The sequence below is a fragment of the Choloepus didactylus genome, chromosome 13 (genome assembly GCF_015220235.1).
Source record: "Choloepus didactylus isolate mChoDid1 chromosome 13, mChoDid1.pri, whole genome shotgun sequence".
In the NCBI taxonomy this organism is placed as follows: Eukaryota; Metazoa; Chordata; class Mammalia; order Pilosa; family Megalonychidae; genus Choloepus; species Choloepus didactylus.
In genome coordinates, this window is record NC_051319.1 from 35,149,441 (window position 1) to 35,177,010 (window position 27,570).

A 27,570-nucleotide genomic window follows, 5' to 3' on the forward strand; every position below is an offset into this window, starting at 1 on the left:
TCAACACCAAAAACTCTGTTCCTTCAGGACATTTTAAATGATCAGGTAAGAATGTGTTTGCTACCACATCATACTTTGAAGGGCCAACATTTTTGCATGCAAATTTACATGGTATTAAAATTTCAAAATTTAGGATTTAATCATAATAGCAAATGCATCTTTAGGGTTTCCCTTGTGCCAGTCTGTTCTAAGCAGCTTAGTTATGTTCATTCATTTTATCCTCACAATAACCTTATGAGAGAAGTACTTTTCCTCAGTTTACAAATAAGAAATGAAGCTCAGGGTGATTTAAGCAACTTGCTCCAGTTCATAGAGGTAGGAAGTGGAAAATTTGAGCCCTATGGGTCGGCCTCCAGAGGCCAGGCTCTCCACCACAGTCCTATGCTGCCTCTTGTATACTCTAGGATTCCTATAGTGAAGTCTACCAGGGTTATCCAGGGCAGCCTACATCAGAATCGCCTGTGATACCTGTTAAAAATGCAGATTTTAGGCAACATCTCAGATCTACTGCAGAACCTGGGGGGTCAAGCCCCAGGAATCTGCTTTTTTAAGTTCCCCAGGGGATTTTAATGCTCACTGCAATTTGCAGATCACTTCTAGAGTGAAGATTTCTTTTTTAGCATTTCTACTAGGCTTAGGGCACCCATTTGGAAAAGATATTTCTGTACCTGTAGGGTTTTCTACAGCATTTCTCTATTTCTAAATGGATCAGTGTTTAATTGAATGAATCAGCATCTTTTATTTAGCATAATATTTTCAAGTTTCGTCCATGTTGTAGCATGTCTCAATACTTCAGCCATTTTAATGGCAGTATAATATTCCATCACATGACTATACCACATTTTGTTTATATATTCATAAGTTGATGGGCATTTGGGTCATTTCTAGTTTTTGGCTATTATGAATAATGCTTCTATGAACATTCATGTGCAAGTTTTGTGTGGAAATATGTTTTTAATTCTTTTGGGTATATACCTAGAATTGGAATCATTAGGTCATATGTTTAACCTTTTGAGGAACTGCCAGACTGTTTTCCAAAGCAGCTCCACCATTTTACATTCCCACCAGCAGTGTATGAGGATCCCAAAATCTCTGTGTCTTTGCCATCACTTATTACCTGTCTTTTTGAAATATCCATCCGTGGGTCAAAGAGGTATCTCGTGATTTTAAAAGACTTGTATTTTCCAGATGGGTAATGAGGTTGAGCATCTTTTCATGTGCTTATTGGTCATCTGTATATCTTTAGAGAAATGTCTATTCAAATCCTTTGTTCTTTTTTTTGGCAGACTTTTTATGGTTTTATTTCACACAAATACAACTTGCACACCAGCTGTCTATTCATTTTCTTCGCTGCGCAGCTGGGCATTGGGGTTGGTGACTCTCATGGCCAGCTGGGCTGCTCCTTTCACAATGGCTTTGCGGTTCTTGGAAGAAACGTTGTGAGCAATCTCAGCACAGTAAGATTTGTTGCACATCAGCAGCACTTCCACCTCCTTGACATTGTGAACCAGGAACTTTCAAAAGCCACTGGGCAGCATGTGTTTCATTTTCTTGTTGCTCCCATAACCAGTGTTGGGCATCAAGATCTGGCCCTTGAATCTTCTCTGCACCCTGCTGTCAATGCCTCTGGGTTTCCTCCAGTTACGCTTAATTTTGACATATCGGTCTGACTGGTGCCTCTTGGTCCTCTTTTTGATGATCTTGGGCTTTACCAGGGGTCTGAGGGCAGCCAAGATGCCAAGTAGAACCAAGGAAGAGAGCTGTTCATTTCTTAATTGGGTTATCTGTCTTTTTATTATTGAATTATAGTAGTTCTTTTTAATACCTAGACACAAGTACCCAATGAGATATATGCTTTGCAAATATTTTCTCCCATTCTGTTCAAATACCCTTTCTTCTCCCACATGAAACAAGGGAGGTGATTCTAAACTCAGCACTACTAAACTCTGCTTTGTCTGAGAGCCTATCACAGTGTTTTAGTTTCCAGGCTGCTAAAACAAATACAACACAATGGGTTGACTTAAAAAATGGAAATTTATTGACTCATGGTTTTGAAGCTAGGAGAAGTCCAAAATCGAGGCATCATCAAGGCACTGGTTTCTCCCCAAAGACTGTGGTGTTCTGGGGCTGGCTGTTGTTATCCCTGGTCCTCAGCTTTTCTGTCACATTGCAATGCACATGGAGTGTCTTCTTTCTCTTCTGGGTTCTGTTGACTTCCAGGTTCTGGCTGCTCCCCATGGCTTCCCTCCTTGTGGCCTTCTTTATAAGGACTCTAATATTAAGATTAAGACCTATCCTGATTCAGTTGGACCCTAGTTTAACTGAAGTAACTGCATCAAAAGGTCCTACGGGTTCACACCCATAAGAATGGATTAAGTTTATGTTTTTCTTGGGTACATAACTCCAAGCCACACATACACTAGTATCCTCCTTTTCATTTCCAGTAATGGGTTTGGAATATATGAAATACAGTTTTGGCAAATAACAGCTAAGGAAATTTCTAACAGAGGATTTCCCTTAAGAGATACTAAAGAGAAGGTTCCTTCTTCCTGCCCTGCTGCAGCGACCTCTTGACCACATGGCAGTCTGTCTCTTGGAAAAGTGCTCACACTGAGGATCACAGAGTAGAGAGACAGTGAAAAGATGGGTTCTTAGATTGTGGAACTATGATTGGATATTGCCTTTTCTTTGGACTTGTTATATGTGACATAATAAATTTCCTAATTTTTTTTTTCAGTTTTACTGAGAAATATCATATACCACACAAACCTTCCAAAGTATACAATCACTGTCTCACAGAATCATCACCTAGTTAAATTTCCTTATCATTTAAGCAGGTTTGATTCATGGTTTTGGTTTTTGTAATCCAAAACATCTGAAGTAGTACATAACTGTTCCTTCCTATGTAATAACCTTTCACTCTACTTGGCTGAATCTTTTTCTTATGTCTAAGTTGTACAAGAATTCTTTCAGATAATTATTCTCCTTTCCTTAGTACTGTAAACAGTTCCTAACTTGGTATAGCTTCAAGCATCAATAATTAATTCTGATCATGTGTGCTCTGAATGGGTTGCAGGGGTAATGAGATATTGACTCCTTTGATCCTCAGGGTGGCTAGGTAGGTCTGAGCTGGCTGAAAACCTCATGGTGGTCATGCTGATCCTGGCAGCAAGCAGCTTCCTCCATTTCTTAAAGTGTTAAACAAATATCATTTTCAAATGTATGCACTGAATTAATGTATTGCTTATTGCTTATTTCAGAATAATTAGAAAAAATATTTAATAATGCTAAACTCAAAGTTGATATGGAATGGAATATCCTTCTAGTAGCCTGACATCAGTTGTTTTCCTTTTTACCTCTTAACCTTTTTGTTGGTTGTTTTCATTGACCCTAATTTCTCCATAGGAATAGGGAGGCAACAGCAAACTCTAGAGCCTTGGTTTAGAACACAGACAACCTGAGTTCCAGTCCATGTCTGCCACTGGACTAAGGCTAAATCATTGAATGTCTCTAGAATTCTGTTCCCTCCTCTGTTAGATGTGAAGTTTGGATTAGCTGACCTAGAGCAGACCACATACTTCATTTTGATAAAAATGTCCCTATATTCATTGATTAGCAGGCTTGTTGTTGTTTATAAATGTTGATATTTATAGCACTCATTTTTTTCTTTCATACTATAATTATTGGCACTCTAAATTTCCAGTTTTCAAATGTTTGATTCTGAAAATAGTAGATGGATATAGTGGATGTTACACTATCTCTTCTGATAATGAACAGTAACTTCATAATAATTGAAAGTGTTAGAAACTTAAACTAAAGAGGAAGTTCTGTGTGGGACGATAAGAGGAGGTCAAAGATAGAAATATAATGGGTTTCAGTACTGAATTTCTGAAATCATGTTCCCACAAAAAGCTTTATTATGTCAAATATAAATGGTATTCAAGAAAATCCATAACAAAACAAAACAAAGTTCATTATTGTTCTTTTGAGGGTAGGTAGGATTCTGAAAGATTTAGGGTTTTGTTACTTTTAAAAAAAATCAACCTCCAATACAAAACTGCAAATCTTTAAATGCCCCCTTAATATTGCTGTGGTGGTGGTGGTAGGGCATGGAATGTGTGGCAGATAAGAGGTTGGCAAAGAGAGGATAAAGAAGTTATTTGCATCTTTGTCAAAGAAATCTCAGAAAGACATGATGATTCACCTGTATTTGCTAGTGCAATGGTGAAGCATTTTTACCCCAAGTCTCTGCAGAGTTAAGGTATTTAAGACAAAACATCAGATAACGTGTTTCACACTTAAAAGCATGATAGACTGCAGCTTTACAGGTGAGGTAATTCAACAAGCTGTAGAGTTTTAAATATCTCTGATACTAAGTGCTTTAGCTGCAAAAATAACCCCAAAGGAACATGGCCTAAAATACAGGGAAGAGTTTCTTATCTAAATAATACAATGTGTGGGGTCATTTTAATAAATCCTCCTCTGTATTTTCCATATCATATAGAATACTTATGAACCTATCCTATATTTGGCTCCAAAGTGCCCTACATCCTGCCAGCCTAATGCTGTGGGGCAGTGGGAAGAGAGCAGCTTTAAGGTTTCATACCAGACAGACACCTCTGTACTGATCACAAGCATGCGTTTTTCACCAATGGAAGTGAACCAGAACTCTAAATACCATTGCATCCATTCACTTATTAATTCAACAATTCTTTATTACCTACTTATCATAGGCACCAGACACAGCGGTAAAAAAGGTAATGACCCTGCCCTCCTGGAGCTTGTATTCTTCAGGGGGAGACAGATAATAATTAAACGACAAACAAACAAACAAAAAAAACACATCTTTTTAGATAGTGATGAAGACGACAGTTGCAAAGAAAATAAAGCAGGACAAATCTATTTAGAGTAAATCGTGTCTGTAGCTATTTTAACTGTGTAGTCAGGAAAAAGCTCTCTGCAGAGGTGACATTTAAGCTGAGACCTCAATGACAAGGAGTTAGCAAGCAAAGTACTAGGCAGAAGGACAAATTCATGTGCAAGGAACATGCAAAAGGAATGACGAACGGAACTGTAAGAAACTTTGAGACTTCCAGCAACGGCATGAAGGCTACTGTGATCAAAGCACTGTGAGCAAAGGTAGGAGATGAAGTCCCCGAGTTAGATAAAGGGTTTCGAGTTTATTCTAAATGCAATTGGTATCCACTGGAGTTTTTAAGAGGGAGTGGGAGATGGGTGATGTAATACAGTTTATATTTTAAAATACAATATCACAAAAGGCCATGCACTTCAATTTCACTTCTTCAAAATCTAATTTCTAATTCCTCTGCGGGTTAAACAACACCCCGGCCATCTCTGTTTTCCCAGGCTGTTTGCGCTCGCCATGGGCTTGTTTGCACCCGTAGGTCTCCTGTTGACAGCCTCGGAGGAACATGTGACAGCTGGCAGGCGCAGCGAGGTGCAGCCCAAGCCAAGTCGCTGCAGGGGCCAGCGCTGCGAGAGGGGAGAAGGGGAGGCGACCGCGGCCAAGCACACCGAGGAGGGGAGGAGGAAGAAGCGCGCCCCGACGGGCCTCCCATGGGTCAGCGGGGCCCCCAAATGTTCCCGAGGCTTGGCGGGGATGCCCTGAATTGACATCGGAAACAACGGTGGCTAGGGACTGGAGACAACGACACTAATGCTTGGAGAAGGAGGTAACTAAGAGAGTTCCGGTTTCTCGGGCGTAGGCTCGGGCCCCAACGTCCGCACTCCCAGAGCCGCAGGTGTTGATTTGAGGCTCCTCTCCCGCCTTCCTTCTGCCCACATCCTGCGGCGCGCGCGGCCCCGGGCCTGTAGATCCTGCGCCGGGTTTTGTGATCCGCCCTCATCCACTGGCCGCACTCCGAGCCACTAGCCGGAGGATCCGACCCAGGGCCTCAAGGCCCAACGGGGGTTCCCTCCCTTCCTTCTGACTCCAGGCGACCCACCGCTTGGAACCACTCTGCCGCTTACTGGTATCCTCGCGGAGAAAACATGCGGCGCCCTTTCCCTGGGGCTTGGCGATCTGAGCTCCCCGGAGCCAGTATTCCCAGGGAAACCGATGCTTCGCGACCGTAGAGCGACCTTCGCCCTCAGGCTCCTATTTTGTCTTCAAACCTCGGGTTCTGAGGCACCTACTCAGCGAGGCTTGTCCTCACGACGCCATTCCAATTAGTCCCCCACTCACTCTCCATCCCACCACCCTGATTTAATGTTCTGCGGGTTATTTACTCTGTCTTCTGTATTTGTTTACTGGCTGTCCCTGGAATGTACGTTCCACCGAGCAGGGACTTTTCCTGGCACGGAACGGGTTTCCCGGAGCCTAGAACAGGGCGCGGACCCAGGAGGCCTGTTTACTTTTGCTGAAAGACTGGCTGCGGCTCTCGGCACTGGAGAGCACCAGAGCCTGGGCCCTGTGGGGGAAGGGCGGGGTTTTTCCTGGCTCCGCCCCGAGCCCTAACCCTCTCCTTAGTCCGTCCGTGCCCGGAGTTCTTCTGGGGCTGAGCCGAAGCTTTGCTTTTACCTCAAGCCTCCCTTCGTTCTCCTGCGGCCACCGCAAAAACCCGGAGCCGCGAAGCCGCGGAGCTACGCCGCCCTCGCGGTACCTCCCTACCAGCCCTCGGCGGCCGCGCTGGGCATGCTCAGTTGGCAGGACCGCTTCAGCTCGCGGAGTGGGACACTTGAGCGCTAAGGCTGCAAGGAGCCGCGGCTGGGTAAAATGGAACCTTTTACCAATGGTGAGTGGGGGGCCCGAGGCGTCGGGGTCGGGGCCTTCTCGGGCTCAGTGGGTCGCCGGCAGCTGGGTCGGGCTGCAGTCACCCCCACCGCCGGTTTCCTGCAAGGGTTTAGGGGCGGTGGTAGGAAGCTGGAGGCGGTAACTGGAGGCTTCGAGCGGGGTCGGGCAGCGGCCGGCGCGCGGCCGGGGGCTGTCCTGGTTGGGGGTTGGCTGGGTGCGGCCCGGACCCAGAGCTCCGCTGCGCAGCCGGGCGGACGGGCGAACGGCAAAGTTTGGGCTGCTGTGCGCAGAGGAGGGGGCAGTGAGAAAGTTCGCAGCCCGGGTTTGTTCCGGGCGAAGGCGGTGTCTGCCCCGGCTCTGGGGCTGGAAGGGTTAAGCTGTGGCTCTTGCCAAACCCAACTTCTGTGGTACGCCGGGCGCTGTCCCCCTGTCCTTCGGAGAGTTGCCGGCCTGACTTTTCCTAATAGGGAGGTGTGGGGGTGGGGGATTTGGCCGGCTAATTAGTGGAAGGAAGGGAAACTTTCGGAAAGCCTCTGTCGAAGAGGTGCCTGCCCGCATTTCCACTGTCCTGTCTGTTCCTGAGGCACTCCGCACGGCGTTCAGGCTTCCTCATGATAATATCAGTTTTTCACTCGAAGACTCATTAAATATCAAGGGTCAGTCACGGTGATATCACAATGTGGCTTGAGGCGAGAGTCAAAGCAGGAGCCTGCAGGGTGCCCTGCAAACTGCCACAGCCATTTACTGAATGGAGTCCCAGCCCTGGTTAAAACGATGGCTTTTGTTTGGACCAGAACTTCTAGAGTCACAATATATGGGTGAGATGTCTCACCATTTTGCGGCGTTGAGTATAGGATTCCCTTTAAGGATAGAGAGTGGGAAAACTGTCAAGGGAGAATTCACACTCAAATGAGTAGATTCACTTTCCAGTTGATGTGTGTTTTCCTGCGTGTGGTTCATTATTTCAGGTGGTTAGATTTAAGCATTATGAAACCAGTCCTATCCCTGTTTGGGTGGGTCAGTTGCCACCCAAGAGACAGAGAGACATTGTGCACTATATCCCAAACCCCAGCCAGACTTTGTTGTATGCTGTGCTTCGATCATGGGGTTGTTATAATAACTACTCATATTCTCCCTGTCCCTAATTCAGAATGCTTTATTCAACTGCCGCCTGTCTGGGATGATTAATTAGTTTTAATGATGACAGCTTTAATTCTGAATTTTCTTTCTTATTCCGATTCTATTTGTGATTACTAAGGCTCTAAGAGTAGTCTGGTAAAGTTACCCAGAGAATCAAGGAAGATTTGAGGTGAAAGGAACCTTAGAGACGTGTAGTATTTTAGTATAAAATATGTTTAATACAAGTCATTAAGTTCTTGCAAATGAATATGCTGGTGCTTATTCTTCTGTAGATTTATCCTTTGTTCTAGATAGAATGTGTGTATCTTCCTTGTTGGTAGGATTTTAAATGCACAGTTTCACCTAAATAAAAAAAAGGAAAACTCTGTGTAGCATGGCTGAGTCACCCATTTGGTCAAGATTTGTGGTAGCTGATTTGGTGAACCTGCCTCTACTGAATTGAAGTGCATTCTCAAGTCTTAAAATTTGTTCCTGTTCTCTCCTAATAGAATATGCTCTTCTAAATGTGAATATGTGCGAAATTGTCACATTTGGAAGGGCAATGGAAAAATCCCAGAAAGGAGGCAATGCTTAAACTTCTGTGTAGGAAATTGTATTTCTAATCCTTGTCTGTTTTCCACATATTCAGTCTGTGCTGAAGACAGTTTTGCAATACATCATTTTAGTTAATGTAGTATTCCCTCCTTGGACCCTTTCTAATGTTCTTTAACAAGGAGAACAGAAACTACAGCATCTAAAGTTAATAAGAAATTAGATGTTAGCAAATTGAGGTGCTTTTTCACATTTAAGGTGGACTGGGTATTTATTTCTGAATCTTTGAAGGGATAGGTATAGAATTTTCTAGTATCTTCAAACATGACATGGTATAGTGGAAAGTATGTTTATCTTTGTACTTAATCTTTTGTGTACAAATGATATGCATAAAATCTCCCATAGGTCAGTGTATTCTGTGCAGAGATTTTCATTATCTGTAGAATTTATGATTGCAGGATTTATCAAGTTTGATATTAATTAGCTTATGTTGCACAGTCATCCTTTTTTAATTAAAACCTTCACCACTTATACTTTCTTATATATTCCTGTAATGGAAAGGTGTGGAGCTTAATGAAAAACAGTTTCATAATTCAGGGCCACATGTCTTTGAGTACCAATCTTGTTTTTACTGTTTGACCTATCCATTTGTAAAGGAGGCACATTTACTTTCTGTCTTGTCATTCTTGCCTTCAGTACTCATTTATTCTAGTAGGGCTTTCTGTGCTTTCGTAGTTTTTTCAGTGAAAAGTTTGTATCAGTATGGCCCATTTTTCTCAGGTCCTGCTCTCTGCTTGCTGGTTATGGGTTTATTTGAGGAACATCCGTTGTTAGCCTGTCCAGACAACATAGTGCTGCAACCCTTTTAAAATGCTCATCTTAAGCAGGGGCTTATAATAAGGAACATTAGTTGGCTCAGGAGATATTTTTGGCCTTGCCCTTGTGAGAGACTGCTGTTATGCCAAAGAGTGGACATCCTGCCTGGCTTTGGATCTTTGGTGGCTTTTTTTTTGGAGAGATGTGCTGTAACAGTACAAATTGGTTGGACAGTAACTGTTGTGCCCTGTTAAGCAGGTGCAGGTGAAACTATTAGGAATAATGATTTGCACATTACAAAAACTATGATGGCAACTGTCTTGTTCTTTTGTTAGAGGTAATATCAAATTACTAGAGTTAAGGATTTGATGTCTGTCTAGCTTTGTCCTCACTTATATGCAGGTCTGGGGTATTTCAGAGTAACTCAAGTTCATGTTAAGGAAGCAGATGCCAGGGCTTACCCTCAGAATCTGATTTATTTGGTCTGATGTTGGGCCTAGGAATGCACAACCACGTTTTGAGGATATTAGAGGTGTTCACCAGAAGGAGCTTTGGGTGAGTATCCTAGGTAAGCAGATTCAGGATTTGGAAAAATATTGATGGGGAAGAACTTCCTTTCCTGTGATTATATATACATTTTCTACACTTTCCAGTTTGTGGTATGATCTGAAGTAAATCTAGAGGTTGGAAAAACATTGGTATTTTGAAGTCCCAGAACTGAAAACAAAACTTAAATAGTTTGTCATTATTTCATATGAATGTAGCCCCCAGGAATCACTTTAGTACTACAGCTTGGTGCATAATCTGGTTTACAAAATAATTTTTGTTTCTGTTTTTAGACTGGCATCCTGTTGAAAGTATTTTCCAACTTCCAAAATGGAAATCTAGACAACAGATGAGATATTTTGGGTTGTAAGGCAGTTTAAAATTGTGATTTCACCTTTTTATCTTACAAATAACAGTTGTCCTATAGGTAGGCATTTAAAATGAAGACTTTCTATTATCATCTGTCAAAAAATGTGAGCTTTACCACATTTTTGTTTATATATATTTTTCTTTCGTTCCATGATAAATTACTGGATTGAAAGAAAATCTTAAAAAATGGAAGATTATAGTTTTTCTGTATGATGGGATATATTAAATTCTGCTTATTCTTCTGTCTTAAGTTTTTTATTTCAGTCATGGGAAATAAGGCTATATAGTAACCAAGCGTAAGCAGCAGTAAAGCCTAGTGTTGGCATCATTAACAGTCTCAGGTTGAGGCTGTGGCTTGAAACCAATTCACTTTCTAACTGGAAATTAGAGGTGGAAGATTTCTTTGCTATTACCTATCAGCGTTCAGAAAAAAAAGTGTCTTGAGAGAAGGTAAAAAACTAGCATATTTTAGACACTATTACAATCGGTGATTTTCATGTATCTGTTGGTGATTCTTGAGAACTCAGCCTGAAAGAAAGTTAGAGAATAAATGAAGGGTGATTTCCTGTTCAAGAATTCAGTCAGACACCGTTTTTTTGAATACCCACTTACAAGTAGATTTTCTACCAGGCACAGTTACAAAAAACCTGCAAACCTGTCATGAGATACTGCTAACCTAAGTAAGAGAAATTAATTGGAAGAACCTAGTTTTATTTTCATACTAATATAAAAGATACAAAAATGTAGAAGTGAAAAAGCAATAAAACTTGGTATAGAACAATATCCAAATTATGAAATAAATGTACAGAATTGTTTTTATTATCTGTTCATATAACATCTTTTACCAATAAGTTCACATTTCTGTTGATTTAGTGTAGTACTCCTATTAGGAAAAAGCAACATTTCGACCCTCTCCATGAAAGCCTTAAAAAATTGAGACATGGAGGAGTTTGGCCAAGGTACTTCAGAAGTTGGGGTGGAGAAAGAATTAGACGGGTTGGCAGTTGAAGTTAGGAGGACAGTGCAGTCATATTCTTTCAACTAATTACATCACATGTCTTGAAAGCTGTAGGAGGTTAGAGTTGGAGCTGAATTCTACTGGGCCTTTCCATGACATTATTGGAACAATCCAAGAAAGGTAGTCCTTTTTTAAATTTTTGTTTTGTTTTAAATTTGAATCTCTAGAAATGCAGGTTTTTGAAAATTCACAGGGAACCAGGAATGGGAATAGAGAGAAATTCTGGAGCCCTTGAAGTGGTACAGCTCCTTTTATTTGGAGTGGCCTTTGGAGAGAAGGTTGCTTGCTCACTGCCCTGGTGTTTCTAGGTAGTAGTGTGACAAACAAGAATCTCTGCATCTGTGGAAGGGTGGTCAGGATTATCCTGGGAGAAGATTAATGTGCCTGTAGTTCTTTGGATCCAAAGATATTTAGGAAAATTTAGAAATGTGGAGAGGGTAAAGACGAATGCTAATAAGCAGAGATTTTCAGGTCACACCTTGAATCTTGCAAGTCTTTGGCTCAGAAATAGGCTCAGGCCTAGGTTGGGGAGCAAGTCACTGTTTTATCAGGTTGAAAGATAGGGTTGGAAGATGGAGGTATGGTGGAACTAGTTGGACAAAAGGAATTGGGAGGGCAGAGGGGGTGAATGTGTTAAGACTGGCATTTGGAGGCCCTGGAAGGACATAGAAAACAGTAACCAGGGGTTTAATCATATTGTCTTCCCTCTTTCATAGTCAGAAAATTCATAGTCAATTGTAGTGTTAGGACTGCTCATTTTTCTGAATGTTGTAGTTTTCAAGGTAAAAAAAAATACGAAGAGGACTATAAACCATCTACCTTGAGGGACCACCATGGTAGTGGCCGCTTGCTGCTCTGTGTTCCTGGTTTCGCTTCAGTTTGCAATGTGTGCTTATGGCTGAACATTGAACCAATTAAATGTTTTGTTTTGTTTTTCTTTTAAATTCTAACCTTAGCATGGAAACAAGGAGGAAACTAGTTCATCTGCCAAATAAAGAAAACTCAGACCTCCAAGGGAGTTTCAAAAAATAATGGAGAATCAAGTTCCTTTGTAGGCGATCTTTTTGAAGTTCATTTCCTTCAAGTGTGTATTGCTTGATGTAGATCCTCCTGGGCATTCCTCCCACATATTTCAAGAATGCAGTTGCCAAAACAAAATTTAAGCCAAATGTCTGGACCTCTCTAGACTGGGGTGTGGGGTGGGGATGGGGTCCAGAGTCTTGGTCTGCCCCTGCTGCTGTTTGGGAAGGCCAAGCCATGATTTGGGGAGAAAAGAATTTTTATAAAAAGCCTTCCTGCGATTTCTCCAGGGAGAACTTCTTAAGCTGGGGGAGCAGGAGCATGGAGAGGCGCAGCGATAAAAATGGTACCTCTGTGGGCTGGGTGTGCTCCTTTCTTCTCTGGGTCGCGCAGCAAACTATGCCCAGTGGTATTTGGTAGTGTTTCCCAGACAGCTGCCTCAGGTGTCACTTGGTGTCATAGAGGAAATTTCTGATTGGCAAGAGGCTTTGGGCCATGGTATTTCTTATAGCTGAAGCTTTTGTTTTATAAGATGTAAAATAGTTGTTAGACTATGCATCACCACAATAGCATTTCACCATTTCAAAGTCCTCTTTAGAGAAAAACTGCATAGAGATTATTGGGAGCGATTGGAGAGAGCTAAATGTTTAAAAGATCTTTATTTAAGTGGTGTTGGTAGTATGATTTGAAGACAGAAGTAGTGTAAAACTTCTCTACTTCCTTCTTGTCCCATAATTGTTAAAAGGGTCTTGATGGTTTAGTAAGGGAAGCTGCCGTGGCCCTTGGGGTCTGGTGGGAGGAACTAGTGTGCCTCAGATTTATCAAGATCAAGTCCTGGAGTTTGGGTTGGTTCCCGTCTTAGGGGGGGTGTGGGTGCGCAGTGTTGAGGCATCTCTCTGCCTGATGCACTCAAATGACCAATTCCTGAGACCCTTTTTCATACATTTAATTGTTTTTCTGTGTGCTTTCTCCAAATGGAAGGTTACCAAGTCTCTCAGTAGCTTGTGCTGATGCAGATGGAAGGTGGCTCTTAAGAGCGACACATTTCTCATTCTCACAATCTTGCAGCCTAAAAAGCTGTCTCCTGCTTCAAGCTTAGCAATAAACTCTTTCTGTCTTTGAAACTCCGTTGTCTCAGGAATTGGTCATTTGAACACGTTGGGGAGAGAACTCTCCACTTTTGATTGGTATCGATTTGGCAACTCTGGCAGGACCAGCTTCCTAAGAAGTAAGTCTGACTGCCCAAAGTCCTGGGGCCTTGGCAGGGCAGCTGTGCATGATAATTCGGCCTTTTGTGGCCACTAGGCTTTTTTAGTCTAGAGGCTCAGCAACTGGGTTTTCTTCTGTTCTGCTGGCACTTCATGCCCTCAGTGCCTTAAAGCTTCAAAGAGAGAAACGGTTTCCAGTTCCAAGTGTGGACATTTGACTGGGTAAGTGGGTTCCCAAGGTTAAAGCGGATCAGGATGGGGAGCATCTAAGATGGCGGCTAGGTGAGACAGGGCAAAAAAACACCTCTGTGAAAAATACTAGATAAAAGCCAGAAAGTGCCCCAGAACACCAGTTCAAGCGATGCACCAGCCAGACAAGGTCTGCTAAATCCAAAGGTACCGTGCATTTGGTGAAACTGGGAGTCTGCATTCTGAAACGAGTAAGTGAACCAGCTGAAAGTCCGGCGGCTGTGCTGCAGTGTGGGGAAACTGTGGGTTGGCGTTTGGAGACGGACTAGTTCTTTTTAAAAAAAAAACAAACCCTGGGAGCGGCTGCGGATACGGCAACGAGAACCGCGTGGTGAAGCATGGCAGGAATGGGCTGTGCCAATGTCTCTGTAGCTGGTGTGGAAGATAGCCCTTCCCACACCCGCTGCTAATTGTCTTGGAGCCAGGAGGGCAGAGGAGAGCCAAAAGGAAAAAGAAACTGTGCCCCTTGCAGCCATCTTCCTGGCGGGCTGGGGACGCTCCTGCCTGGGGCCAGAGCCACAGCTCAGAGCTGTGCCAAGGGTCACAGTGTGACGGGGAGTGTTTCCTGCAGCACCGTGCACACGCCACAGTATCGGCCATGGACAGTGGCCCTTAGTGCACCCACAGCTAATTGTCCCGGAGCTGAGAAGGTGGAGCTGTGCGAAAAGGGGGAAATTAACATGCCCCATTCAGCCATCTTTACAGCAGGCTGGGAATGCTCCTGCACGGTCCAGCAGTGCAGGGCTCCGCTGGAGGACCGGCGCACACTTGTGATGTAGCACAGCCTTCCCTCAGCAGAGGTCCTGGAAGAAGGGGGACCCGCTCAGAAATCCCAGGGGCCCTACGCCAATGCCAAGGACTTGTGGGTCAGCAGAGACAATCTGTGGCAAGACTGAAATGAAGGCTTAGACTCTTGCAGCAGCCTTAAATCTTTGGGAACACCTGGGAGGTTTGATTATTAAAGCTGCCTTGCCTCCCTAACTGCTCAGACACACGTCCCTCATTCAGGGCGGACAGCACCAACAACACACCCAAACTTGGTGCACAAATTGAACCCCACAAGAATCAGACCCCCACACACCACAAAGACAAAGTTGGGGAGAACTGACTTGAGGGGAATAGGTGACTTGCGGACGCCATCTGCTGGTTAGTTAAAGTGTATGCCACCAAGCTGTAGACCTGACAAGTTAGAGATGCTGTTTTTCTTATTCGGAAAGAACCCTATCAAGTAAAGCAAATGCCAAGAGGCCAAAAACAACAGAAAATTTTAAAGCATATGATGAAACCAGACGATATGGAGAACCCAAACCCAAACACCCAAATCAGAAGATCAGAGGAGACACAGTACTTGGAGCAATTAATAAAAGAACTAAAGACAAACAGTGAGAGCATGGCACAGGATATAAAAGACATGAAGAAGACCCTAGAAGAGCATAAACAAGAACTTGCAAGAGTAAATAAAAAAATAGACGATCTTATGGAAATAAAAGAAACTGTTGACTAAATTAAAAAGATTCTGGATACTCATAGTACAAGACTAGAGGAAGCTGAACAACGACAGCCTCCTCGAGGACCACAGAACAGAAAATGAAAGAACAAAAGAAAGAATGGGGAAAAATCAAAATGGATCTCAGGAATATGATAGATAAACTAAAATGCCCAAATTTAAGACTCATTGGTGTCCCAGAAGGGGAAGAGAAGGGTAAAGATCTAGAAAGAGTATTCAAAGAAATTGTTGGGGGAAACTTCCCAAACCTTCTACACAATATAAATACACAAAGCATAAATGCCCAGCGAACTCCAAATACAATAAATCCAAATAAACCCACTCCAAGACATATTCTGATCAGACTGTCAAATACTGAAGAGAAAGAGCAATTCTGAAAGCAGCAAGAGAAAAACAATTCACCACATGCAAAGGAAACAACGTAAGACTAAGTAGTGACTACTCAGCAGCCACGATGGAGGCGAGAAGGCAGTGGCATGACGTATTTAAAATTCTGAGAGAGAAAAATTTCCAACGAAGAATACTTTATCCAGCAAAACTCTCCTTCAAATTTTGAGGAAGAGCTTGAATTTTTCACAGACAAACAAATGCTGAGAGATTTTGCTAATAAAAGACTTGCCCTTTTTTTCAGATACAAAAGGGAGCCCTACTGACAGAGAAATAAAGGAGAGAGAGGTATAGAGAAATTTAACAGGCATATATAGAACATTACATCCCAAATCACCAGGACACACATTCTTCTCTAGTGTTCACAGATGTTTCTCCAGAATAGACCATATGGTGGGACATAAAACCTCAATAAATTTTTAAAAATTGAATGTATTCAAAGCACATTCTCTGACCACAATGGAATACAAATAGAAGTCAGTAACCATCAGAGACTTAAAAAATTCACAAACACCTGGAGGTTAAAAATGAGGGGGAGATGAAAACATTCCTGGGTAATCAAAAGCTGAGGGACTTGATCACCAGTGGATCAGTCTTGTAAGAAATGCTAAAGGAAATTGTGCAGACTGAAAGGAAAGGACACTAAACAATTGAAACCACATGAAGAAATAAAGATTTCCAGTAAAGACCACATGGTAAATATGAATACCAAGATTACTGTATTTTTGATTTGTAACTCCACTGTTTACTTCCTGCAGGATCTAAAGTACATAAACTGTAATGATAAATCAGTGATTTTGGACTCAATGTAAAATATGTAATTTTTGACAAGAACTATATAAAGGTGGGGGAATGGAGGAGTATAGGAATACATAGTTTACGTATCCTATTGAAGTTAAGTTGGTATCAAAGAAAAACAAGATTGCTATAGATATAAGATGATAAATTTAAGCCCCATGGTAAACACAAGGAAAGTATCAGAGAATATGACCATAGAGATGAAAAGGAGAGTATGAGTCACGAGAAGTAGGGGAAAGGGGCAATGGGGAGTTAAGAAATGAGTATAGGGTTTCTGTTTGGGGTGAAGGGAAATTTCTAGTAATGGATGGTGGGAAGGTGATGGCATTGCAACATTCTAAATGTGATTAATCCCACTAATGGAATGCTAGGGAGGGGTGGAATGGGAAGATTTAGGCTGTATACATGTTTCCACGATTGAAAAAAAAAAAAATTCTAAATAGATAATGACAATTAAATGCCAAGGATGATCCTGGATGGGATCTGAGGATGGAGGAGAGGAGGCTCAAAGGGACACAGTTGGGACATAAGGGAAAAAAAAAAAAAAGGAAATATAGAATGTAAGCTTTGCATCAATGTTGAGTTTCTGAACTTCTGAGCTGCGCTTAATGGGATTGCATAAAAGATTGTTCTTGTTCTTAGGAAATGTATATGTGAATTATATTGTTTGTTCAAGGATGTGTGCAGCTTGCTCTCATATGTTCAGAAGACAGAGCAATAGATGATGGATGATAGATGAGGGAGGGAGGGAGGGAAAGAAAGAAATGGTGGTATGACAGGATGTTAAAGTTGGTGGATCGGGGTATCGGGGAGGGGTTTGGGGTATGCTGGAGTTCTATGTATGGGGTTTGTATTGTTTTTGCAGCTATTCCTGTAAGTTTGAATTTATTTCAAAATAAAATTAAGAAAAAAAAAGGTGGATCAGTAAGTTAGTACGGAGGTTTGATTCCCCTGAACCTGGGTTTTATGACCCTGGGTCCCGCTTCCAGAACAATCCCCCTTTGCTCTGACCTCTACACCTTTTCTGTTTTCTGTCTTCAGGTATACTCCTGAAAAAAAGTAATCCAGCAATTAATTAGTATTTAATGAAATTAAGTGTTTAATATCTGTTTAAATTGTTAATTGGTTTGTTACTGCATTTGTGGTGTTCAAGTGTTCCTAATTGGTTACTGATTACTGAAATTCTATAAAATAGGAAACTCTTGATTGTAATAGCATTCCTGAATGTAGCCCTTTGTACTGTATGTGAAAAATTAGAAAGATTTTAGTTATGAGCCTATGAAAAAAACACAAAATGTAGTTTATTTCTGTAACACAGTCTGGCCTCAGTATGATTTAGAATCGGGAAAGAAATGGCCTGAAAATGGTTCTATATAAAAAGACACTGTATTAGAGTTAGAGTTGTTCTGCAAAAGAGAGCAAAAATGGGTGATGTATATGCAATCCTTTATTTATCTTTTTCAAAAGTATATTTCTATGTTTCTGGTTTTTTTTGTGTGTTTTTTCTATTTGTGTCTGTTTGCTTGTTCAGTGTATATTTTCATACCTCTGGATAGTAGGTATCCAGATTTTTAAAAGAGATCTATTTGAACTGCTTAAAGATAAATAAGGGCTAATATATAAATATACATAAATTAGTACTCTGGAGTCCCAGAGTTCCAAATTGATAACCGATCAAAAGTGGGGGTGGTGTGGGGTGATTTCTCTGCCTGATGCACTCAAATGACCAAATCCTGAGACAAAGGGGTTTCAAAGGGAGAAAGAGTTTATTGCTGAGCTTGAAGCAGGAGATTAGATGGCCTTTTGCCCTAAAAATCTCTCTCCCTGAACTGCAGAAATTCTGATAGTTTTATGGTATCAAAAGATGAGCAGGCTTTAGGATAATGAGAACAATGGCTCGAAATGATAAAGAGATGATCTAATTATTGAACATGCTAAGATTGATTACATGCTTAGTCATAGAAAGTATGTAAGAAATTGGTGACCTTAATTTGAAGATGGGCATGATTTTTCTGTATTATAATGAGGTATGGGTCACTTATAGGTTGAAGTTAAGCTATGGCGCATGCTAGAATGGGCCAATTTTGGTTAGATCCAATTTAATCTAGCAAGATAGTTTAGGAATTGGGGTAGATTAGTTCTGGGCTGATTCAAGTTGTGTAATAAACATTAGGGGCTGTCTTTTGTGATCCTAAGACACTAAAGTTGAAAAACAAGATAAGGGATTACAAATGGAGCTGGTCACAAGGTTTTTACAATCATAAGCTAAAGGTTATATAGTTATACAATCATTATCAAAGATTGAGGCAGTTGGGTTACAGTTCAGTAATTTCAGGTATTTTCCTCAACTATTCTAATATACTAGATGGTAAGAAAAATGTATATAATGATTCAGTAATCATATCATTTGTTAATTCGTAACTTCTGAGTTATGCCTCCACAAGGATATTGGCTAACTTTTAAGTGAATAAAATGCCATATTGTTAGGTGGATTTTGATTATTGTCATAATGATAAGTATCAGGGTTTTGAAAGAACCAGATGCTCTCAATATTCACTCTTAAAGTGTTCGTCTGTGTTCTTTAGTCCGCAGAATATCATGTTACATTTGTCAACTTAATGCTTTTTCCATGTCTTCTTGACAGAGTTTTAACTAGAGTATTTCCTTTGTGGCATTGGCAGTGGTTTTGAATGCCTAGTTATTCAGTAGAATTCAATGATTATTAATAGTATTTTATAAATTATTGTAAATTATATATTTCTCTTATTTCTATATTAATTTCCATTGCAAATAACAGCTAGAGAAAATAAATATGGAACCAGAGATAGACTATACTGTACACAATTTTTTTTTTTTAAGTGAATGCTTTGGGCCTAATTCTGTTTTATTGACACTAGAGAGTACAGTGGTTCAAATCAACTTAATTTGTGTTCTTCTTTTTTTATTCTTTGGTTATTTCCCCATTTGTTCCTTTTCAACTTTTTCCTTTTTACCTCATGTGAATAGTTTTTCTTTCATCTCTTATTTTCATTATCAAGACTAAAAATAAAACAAATCAAAATTCTTCATATCTCCTTGCTCTAGTCTTCCTTGGGGATGGGGTGGGGAAGGAGGTCAGGGAAGAAGTATAGAGTATAAATTTTAATACACATTCTTCTTTCATACTGTTTTAAACTCCTTCAATTAACAAGTTTTTTTATGTTTTTTTTACTTGTGCCCATTTATAGTGAGTTAAAATATACTAATAAGCTTTGTTTTTAAAGCTGGAGTATAAATATGAATACAGCATGTTCCCTCCCCTAGAGGAGCTTATATTCCAGTGGAGTTAATTTTAAAAAAGATTATTGACATGAATGCACAAATTAGTATACTGTCTTTGTAAACCCTCAGACTTTAAGAAGCAAAGTTCCCATCCCACACCTCTTCCCTTAGACATATTTGGTTTTATATTTTTCTTTTTTCATTTTGGAGATCTGTCCATGAGTATACTTCATTTTGTAAGAGTATTGCATAGTGTAGCATAATAGTGAAAGCAATTCAGACTGTTTGCGTTCAAATCCTGGCTCCTAACTGACTATTTCTGTGATTCTTTAAACATATTACCAGGACATTTTAATAACTAATTAAAAAACTAAAATTTGCACAAAAACTCAAAACTTTTTTCTGGTATCAGTAGTGGTTTAAGATATGTGGTGATTTGGGCATTGTTTCGGTTTGCTAATGCTGCCAGAATGCAGAATGCCAGAAATGGATTGGCTTTTATAAAGGGGGTTTATTTGGTTACACAGTTACAGTCTTAAGGCCATAAAGTGTCCTTCAACAAAGGGTACTTTGATTGGAGAAAAGCTATTGGCATCCAGAAAATCTCTGTTAGCTGGGAAGGCATGTGGCTGGCGTCTGCTTGCTCCTGGGTTGCGTTTCGAAATGCGTTCTCCAAAATGTCTGCATCAGCTTCCAATGGCCGTCTTCAAAATGTCTGTCTCAGCTCCAGCTAGCTATGAGCTCCTGTCTGAGCTTATATGGTGCTCCAGTAAACTAAACAAGGCCCATGCTGAATGGGCGGGGCCAGCCTCCATGGAAATTATCCAGTCAGAGTTATCACCTGTAGTTGGGTGGGTCACATCTCCATGGACACTGAACCAGTAGGTTCCAACCCAATCCACACTAATATGTCTGCCCCCACAAGAATGCATTAAAGAATATGGCTTTTTCTGGGGGACATAAATATACAAACTGGCACAGGCATATTGCAGCCATAGTGAGATTTTGAAAATTGGAAAACAAATAGGATGTTATATTTTAATTCTTTACCAAAAGCTTAAAGCCAGTCTAGAAGGACTTCTATTATTTATTAGCAATTTTTATGAATTTGCAACTCTTTCAGAGAAGGGTTGCTTGAGAGTTGAGTAACTGTTCATTCCTATGTTCAGTTTAATTCTGGCTATATGTGTGTTTTTTGTTTTTTTTTTCTGGTTCCTTCAGGCACATGTAATATGTAACACCTCATTATTTCATACAAGTAGAACTTGTTTGAAGCTTAGATCAGATTTAAAATATATTTTTTCTATTAGGTGGAGTTGAAATTGGAATTTAAGACCAAAAAGGGATAATGTTAACATGAAGATATAGAATAAGGGTAATTCATAAACTGGTAACATGCCCTGTGTTTCATAGTCATCAGAAATGCAAAAACATCTATAATATAATGTGTTTTTAAATTCATACCTATTTTGCTAAGTTTCCTTATGGGAACTCTAAGAAGTGAGTTGTACCAGCGAATTTGTGTTTCTGCTAGTGACTGATGCCTTTATTTTATTATTATTGTGTTTTGCTAAATGAATGTACCTTGGCTCTGAGAATCCATTATGAATAATGGCAGTTTACCTCCCTAAATTCATTCTCCAGAAGTCTCTGGATCTTTTTTTGTTTTTTAAATTTTTTCTTCCATTGAAGAAAGGTCCATTAAAGGTCTAGATCATTCTATGGCAGGGCAGGTATGGGACAAAAGATTTTGTATCTTGAACTCCTGGGCCCACAGATCAGGACAAGTAAAAATAATAATTGAACTTAACCATGTAGGTCTTTGATTCATTAAAATGAAGATAATGCTAAGCAGTCATTAAAGGGCTGAGAAATTAAATTATGTATGCCTGTGTTGTATGTGTTAGAGGGGAGAGAGTATTAGGAAAGAAGGACAATTTAATGAAATCTCTTCAAGTATAAACAGAAGAAAACAGAGATAAAAATTGATTATTTAAAAAGGTTATTGAATAGTTAAAAAAAAAAATCTGTGTTCTCCCTACTTTAGAATCATCCAGGGCTGAAATGAATGACTGTAAGATCCTCAAGTGACCAAGGCATCTGATGCATGGCCTAGTCAGATATGCTTAGATAGGCTTACTCAGAGCATTTCCTTCTCCTGTGACCTAGATCTATCTTAAGAAACTGGCTGCCCAATTCCAACAGCTCTGCTTTCTGCCTGCTGTGGACATCTAAGGTTTTATTCTAAGGTATTCCTCTCCAGATCCTGAAGAAGGTAGGTTTAATTCTTAGAGTAATGCTTCTCTGGGATGTGGTACAGGTACCCCTGGGAATCCCTGATACTTTCTCAGGGAGTTTTCAAGGTCAAAACTATTTTCATAATAATAAGATATAATTTGCCATTTTCATTCCCTGCTCTCATGAGTGTACAGTGGAGTTTTCCGTAGGCTACAAGAAAGGTGATATTACAATTTGAAAAGACTGATGCAAAAGGAGATCTGAAAATCTAGTCTTCTATTAAGCGAGACATTAAAGAGATTTGCAAGAAATGTATAATAATGCCTCTCACTAATTTTCCAGTTTTGGAAAATAGTTATTTTTCATTTAAAAATGTTATGTTAACATGTAAAGGGCTTTTTTTTGCTATTTTTAAATTAATATTAAAAAAGATTTCTAGTGTTAATTTCTAACACAGTCCCTATAGCTATAACCCACATAAACAAAAGCTCTTTGTAGTCCATAATAACTTTTAGGAGTGGAAAAGGAATCTTGAGACTACAAAGTTTGAGAACCATAACCATACCTTCAAAGGAGAAGAAAAAACTCCCAAACTCACCAGACACCTTAATATGAACATGAAGTGTCAATATGCTGTTTGAAAAAGCACATAGAGTAAATATACCAAGTATAAAAAGTAAATGGCAGGGGAGGTATGGAACCAAGTCTTTTGTATCATCCTGAATTCCTAGGTCAAGAAAAAAAAAACATTAATTTAACTAAGTATGCTTCTTTAAGCATCCTAGGGCAGGAACATAGATGCCAATAACTTGTTCTTATAGGAAAATACAATCTTCTTTACTCTGTGGTCCAGGAACAAGTTGTCTAATGTGAAGACCACCTATACTTCATTGCCATATAGTCCCTCCATAAGTATGCTGAGTAAGGAGGTAAAAATGAAGATTTTTTTTAAGGGTTTTTGGAAAAGGGTATTGAATCATGTTTTTCACACCACCCTAACTTATGTGTTATGTGACCACTAAGATGTTGTTTAGGTTTTGTCCTCAAAATACCATTTGATTTTTATCCTCTAACATCAGGACAGAAACTTCTACATTCTTTTTCTTCCTGGTTAGTGTCAAGTCTAAAACTCATGTTTTCATACCTCATCTCATACTGCAACTAATTTATACCACTAGTTAATCTGTTATGTCAACTAATAGAGTGCCCTGCCTTTCAGTGGCTTTTCCTAATTGACAGCCACAACATAGCTTTACCTCTTTCATTCTTTCCGTAAGGCAACAGGAAAGCTTCTGCATGACCGATTCATGCTTTCTTATCAACTCAGTGTGTTGTAAGGAAATTCTTTTTTAAAAGTTGAATCTTACTGGCTTGGGAATGTTTTGGGGGCTCTCTAATGAAGGGCAAAGTACTCCCACTGCAGGTCAGCCAGAAGACCCCAGAACACTGCAGTAAGAGAAATTGATATAACTGCACCACTTTGATTTCAAACTCACAGCAACCCTCTAGGTATGAGATGAGCTCAGAAGATGAGAGTGGAGGAAAATATTGGACCATTCTTTAATTTTGATTTTGAAAATGCTTCCAAGTAGGATATACCCTCCCCCTAGCCATCATCTTCCCCTCAAACAATGAGACCTTGTCAAATTTATCTCCACCTCGATAACCCTCACAGTTCTGATTGGCATTTTGTTGGTTTGAAATGCTAATGAGGCATAAACACAGAGAGGCTGGCCTTATCATAGAATGTTTGGAGACCTTTTTAGAGCAAATTTAATTAAGGGCTTTGAATGGCACCTAAGGCTTGTTTAACTCTGAACTACAGATTCTTTCCTTTCAACAACTGAGCTACCTAGCCACAGCTACCTCCAACCTTCTTCCCTCTACATGTCTCTGTCTGTCCCACAGAGACTTGAGAGTCCATTTAGGGTCCAGTTTATCCAATAGAATAAAATGCAGTGGAGAAAGGTGTTCACTCCCTGCAAGTTGACTTTACTTACATGGAATATGTGGCCAAATAATATGTTATCATATATTGAAATGTGTAGTTCTCTTCTTTCCAGGGTTTTCATGTATCTCTTTGCTGTTGGTCTGAAAGTTTTCTCTTCCCCAGTTGTATTTTGGCATCTTTTTTGTTTGTTTTAACTATAATATTAACTTCTAAGAAGCAAACCAGACCTGTGGCTTAGTTTGTATGAAATATTTCATGTTTTATTTTTGACTCCTTAAAAAATTCTTGGCAGAGGCTAATATAAAAATACTTGGATGGCATAGTGGCAAAAGTGATCCCTGACTCTGACATTGTAGCAGTTTCTACCTAGTGTTTGTTAATTTACAGTTACTCGTACCCTTGAGGTTAAGGAATGTTTACCAGATAATAAAAAAAAATCCGTGAGGCTTTGACTTCCAGGTACATCACAGGATAAGATTGTTTGTTGACCATACCTGTTCTGTATTAACCTGTCCACAGTAGGTCGTCAGTGATTTATAAGGATCTCTTTAGACATTGGTATTGTATTGGGCCATGATAAAATAGGAATAAGGGAAACTGTGAAGTTCAAAGTTGATGTTATAGCAACCTTATGTTCCCTTCCCCTATCCCCCAGATATGATATATAGTAAACAGTGATCAAACATTAACATGTACATCCACTAAACTAGAGTTCTGTAAAAGTAGTGATATACCCACCCATTCAAAGTACCTTGAAATACTTATTAGCATTGTATCGATTTAGCCGTTCATTCTGCTGGTGTTTATAGTGTCAGGAATACTTTTAAACAGAAGATCTTGTATCATTCCTATGTGTAAGTGGGTAGAAGGTAATTGTGGAAAAGGGCCTGGAGTCTGGCATGTAAATGTACAGTAAGTGTTCAGATGAATAAGCATCTTACATTTGTCTTTGTTTAATTAAAATCAGAGTGCTGAAGAGTTCCATTTTCCCAATTCTTGGTGGTGTATTTTTTAAAACTTAAAGTAAGAGCAAAACAAAACAAAACAAACAAACTTTGCAATCCATTCTTCTCCATCTCCATCCCTAGGCAACCAACCACTGATTTGCTTTTTGTCACTATGGATTAATTGCAATTTCTAGAATTTTACACAAATGGAATTATATGATTTTATATAAATTTTGCAGAAATGGAATTATACAGTACTCTTTTTGGGCTTGGCTTCAAAACTCAGCATAATAATTTTGAGATTCATCCATGTTATATCAGTGGCTCCTTTTTTTTGCTGAGTAGTATTACTCTGAATGCTTATACCATAATTTGTTTATCTATTCCTCTCCTGATGGACATTTGTTTCCAGTTTGGGACTATTATAAATAAAGCCGCTATGAAAATTCTAGTATAAGTCTTTGTGTGGACATTTGGTAAATACCTAAGAATTGATTGGTTGGGTGATATTTTAGGTGTCTGTTTTAACTTTTTAAAGAAATTACCAAAACTGTTTTAAAAAATGGTTACACCATTTCACATTTCCATCAGTAGTGTATGAAAGTGCCTATTCTCCACATTCTTGGCAACATTTGGTATGGTCAGTCTTTTAAATTTTATCCAATCTAATGGGTATGAGGTGATATATCATTGTGGTTTTAATTTGCATTTTCCTGATGGTTGCTGATGTCGAGGGTCTTTTCATGTGCTTTTTGGCCATTAATTCATCTTCTTTTGTGCATTTTTGTATTGTATCAAAAAAATCTTTTCCAGTGCCAAGGATGTCAAGATTTTCTCCTGTGTTTTTTCCTAGAAGTTGTATACTTTCAGGTTTTATATTTAGATCTATGATCTATTTCGAGTTAATTTTTGTGTATGATGTGAGGTAAGGTTCAAAGTTAGTTTTCTTCCCCGATACATAAGACAATGATCCAACACCATTGGAAAGATTTTCCTTTCATTGAATTGCCTTGGTACCTTTATTGAAAATTAATTGCCCATGTGTATGTGTGTCTATTTCTGGATTCTCTATTCTGTTCATTAATCTATATGTTTATCTTTTCTCAATACCAAAGCATTTTGATTACTGAAGCTTTACAGTAAGTCTTGGCATCAGGTAGGAGAAGTACTCCAGCTTTTTTTTTTTTTTAACCAAACTTGTTTTGACTTATATTAGGTCCTTTGCATTTCCATATTCATTTTAGAATTGGCTTGTCAGTTTCTACAAAATGTCTGCTGGAATTGTGCTTTGGATTGCTTTGACTTTGTAAGATCAATTTTGGGTAAAAATTACATTCTTTAACAATATAGAATATTTTGATCCATGAACTCATAGGTTTTATGTAGATGCCTTTTAATAGCGGAACTCCCTACTGTTTCTTACTTGCTGAGAGTTTTTAATTATAAATAGTGTCGAATTGTTGAATTTTGCATCTGCTTAAATGATCATTTTTGTTTTGTTTTTTTTTTTTTTACTTTCATTCTGTTAATATGGTGAATTGCAATGATGGATTTTTGAATGTTAAACCAACCTTGCATTCCTAGGGTGAAATCTGTTTGATTATGCTGTATTATCAATTTTATATATTGCTAGATTCTGTTGCTAGTATTTTTTGAGAAGTTTTGCATCTGTGTGTTCATGAGGGATATTGATTTATAATTTTTTAAGTTTGTGCAAGATTTGTAATATTTCTTACTTGAATGTTTGATATAATTCACCAGTAAAACATCTGGGTTTGGAGTTTTTGTTTTTAAGAAAGTTTTTTATAATACATTTGACTTTTTAATAGGTGTCGGGCTAGTCAGATTTTCTCTTCTTGTATGAGTTTGGTAAATTGTCAAGATGAGTTTTTCAAGAGATTCACGTAAGTTGTAGAATTCATTAGCATAAAGTTGTTCACAGTATTCTCTTATTAATCTTTTATGGTCGGCTAGATCTGTGGCAGTATCCTTTTTCATTTTTGATGGTTGTGTTCTCTTTTTCTTGATAAGCCAATTAGGGGGTTGTCAGTATTGTCAGTGTTTTTCAAGGGAACCTGCTTTTGATTCTGCTAATTTTCTCTGTGGTCTACCTTCTATTTCATTAATTTCTCCTCTTGGCTTTATTATTTCATTCTTTTTGACTTACTTTAGGTTTTCCTTGCTCTTCTTTCTCTTCCTTTTTAGGTCATTGATTTTAGAGCCTTCTTTTTTTTTAATCTAAGCATTTAAATCTAAGTTTTTCTCTAAGCATTGCTATAGCTGTATCCCACACCGTTTGGTATGTTGTATTTTCACTTTAATTTGGATAAAAATTTTCTTTTGTAAATTTAGCTTTGATCCATGATAATTTAGAAGAGTATTGTTTAAGATACTTGCGTTTTTCTTATTGATTTCTAATTCCGCTATGGTTAAAGATATATTCTGTGTGATTTCAATCTATTTAAATTTCTTGAGACTTGTTTTATGGCTCAGGATATAGTCTATTTTTTAAAGTACTATATGTGCTAGAAAAGAATGTATGTTCTGCAATTGTTGGATGTAGTGTTTTATAGGTGTCACCTAGATCAAGGAGGTTGATAGTGTTGTTCACATCCTCGATGTTTTTACTTATTTTTTGTTTAGTTCAATAAATTGCTGAGAAAGGGTGTTCTAATCTACTATGACTGTGGATTTGTCTGTTTACCCCCATTAATTCTGTCAGTCATTGCATCCTGTATTTTTAGGTCGTATAATTTTGGTACATGCACATTGATAATTATGTCTTCCTGATGAATTGTCCCTTTTATCGTTATGGATTGTAATATACTCT

At 39.2% G+C, this 27,570-nt stretch overlaps 1 protein-coding gene and 1 pseudogene across 4 annotated transcripts in view; one reads left to right on the forward strand and one right to left on the reverse strand.

Annotated features, from left to right (window-relative positions):
- Nucleotides 1-1,334: 1,334 nt before the first annotated feature.
- LOC119507663 lies at nucleotides 1,335-5,637 on the reverse strand (annotated as a pseudogene).
- Nucleotides 5,545-27,570, forward strand: part of LOC119507560 (leucyl and cystinyl aminopeptidase) — a 130,677-nt gene continuing 108,651 nt past the window's right edge. The window contains exon 1 of one of the 4 annotated variants that reach the window (XM_037800706.1): nucleotides 5,545-5,693. In XM_037800706.1, the coding sequence (XP_037656634.1) occupies nucleotides 5,678-5,693 (16 nt within the window). In that variant the 5' untranslated portion in view covers nucleotides 5,545-5,677. Of the gene's footprint in view, nucleotides 5,694-5,717; nucleotides 6,756-27,570 lie in introns of those variants that run through there. The other 3 variants (XM_037800708.1, XM_037800704.1, XM_037800707.1) reach the window with 3 other exon arrangements.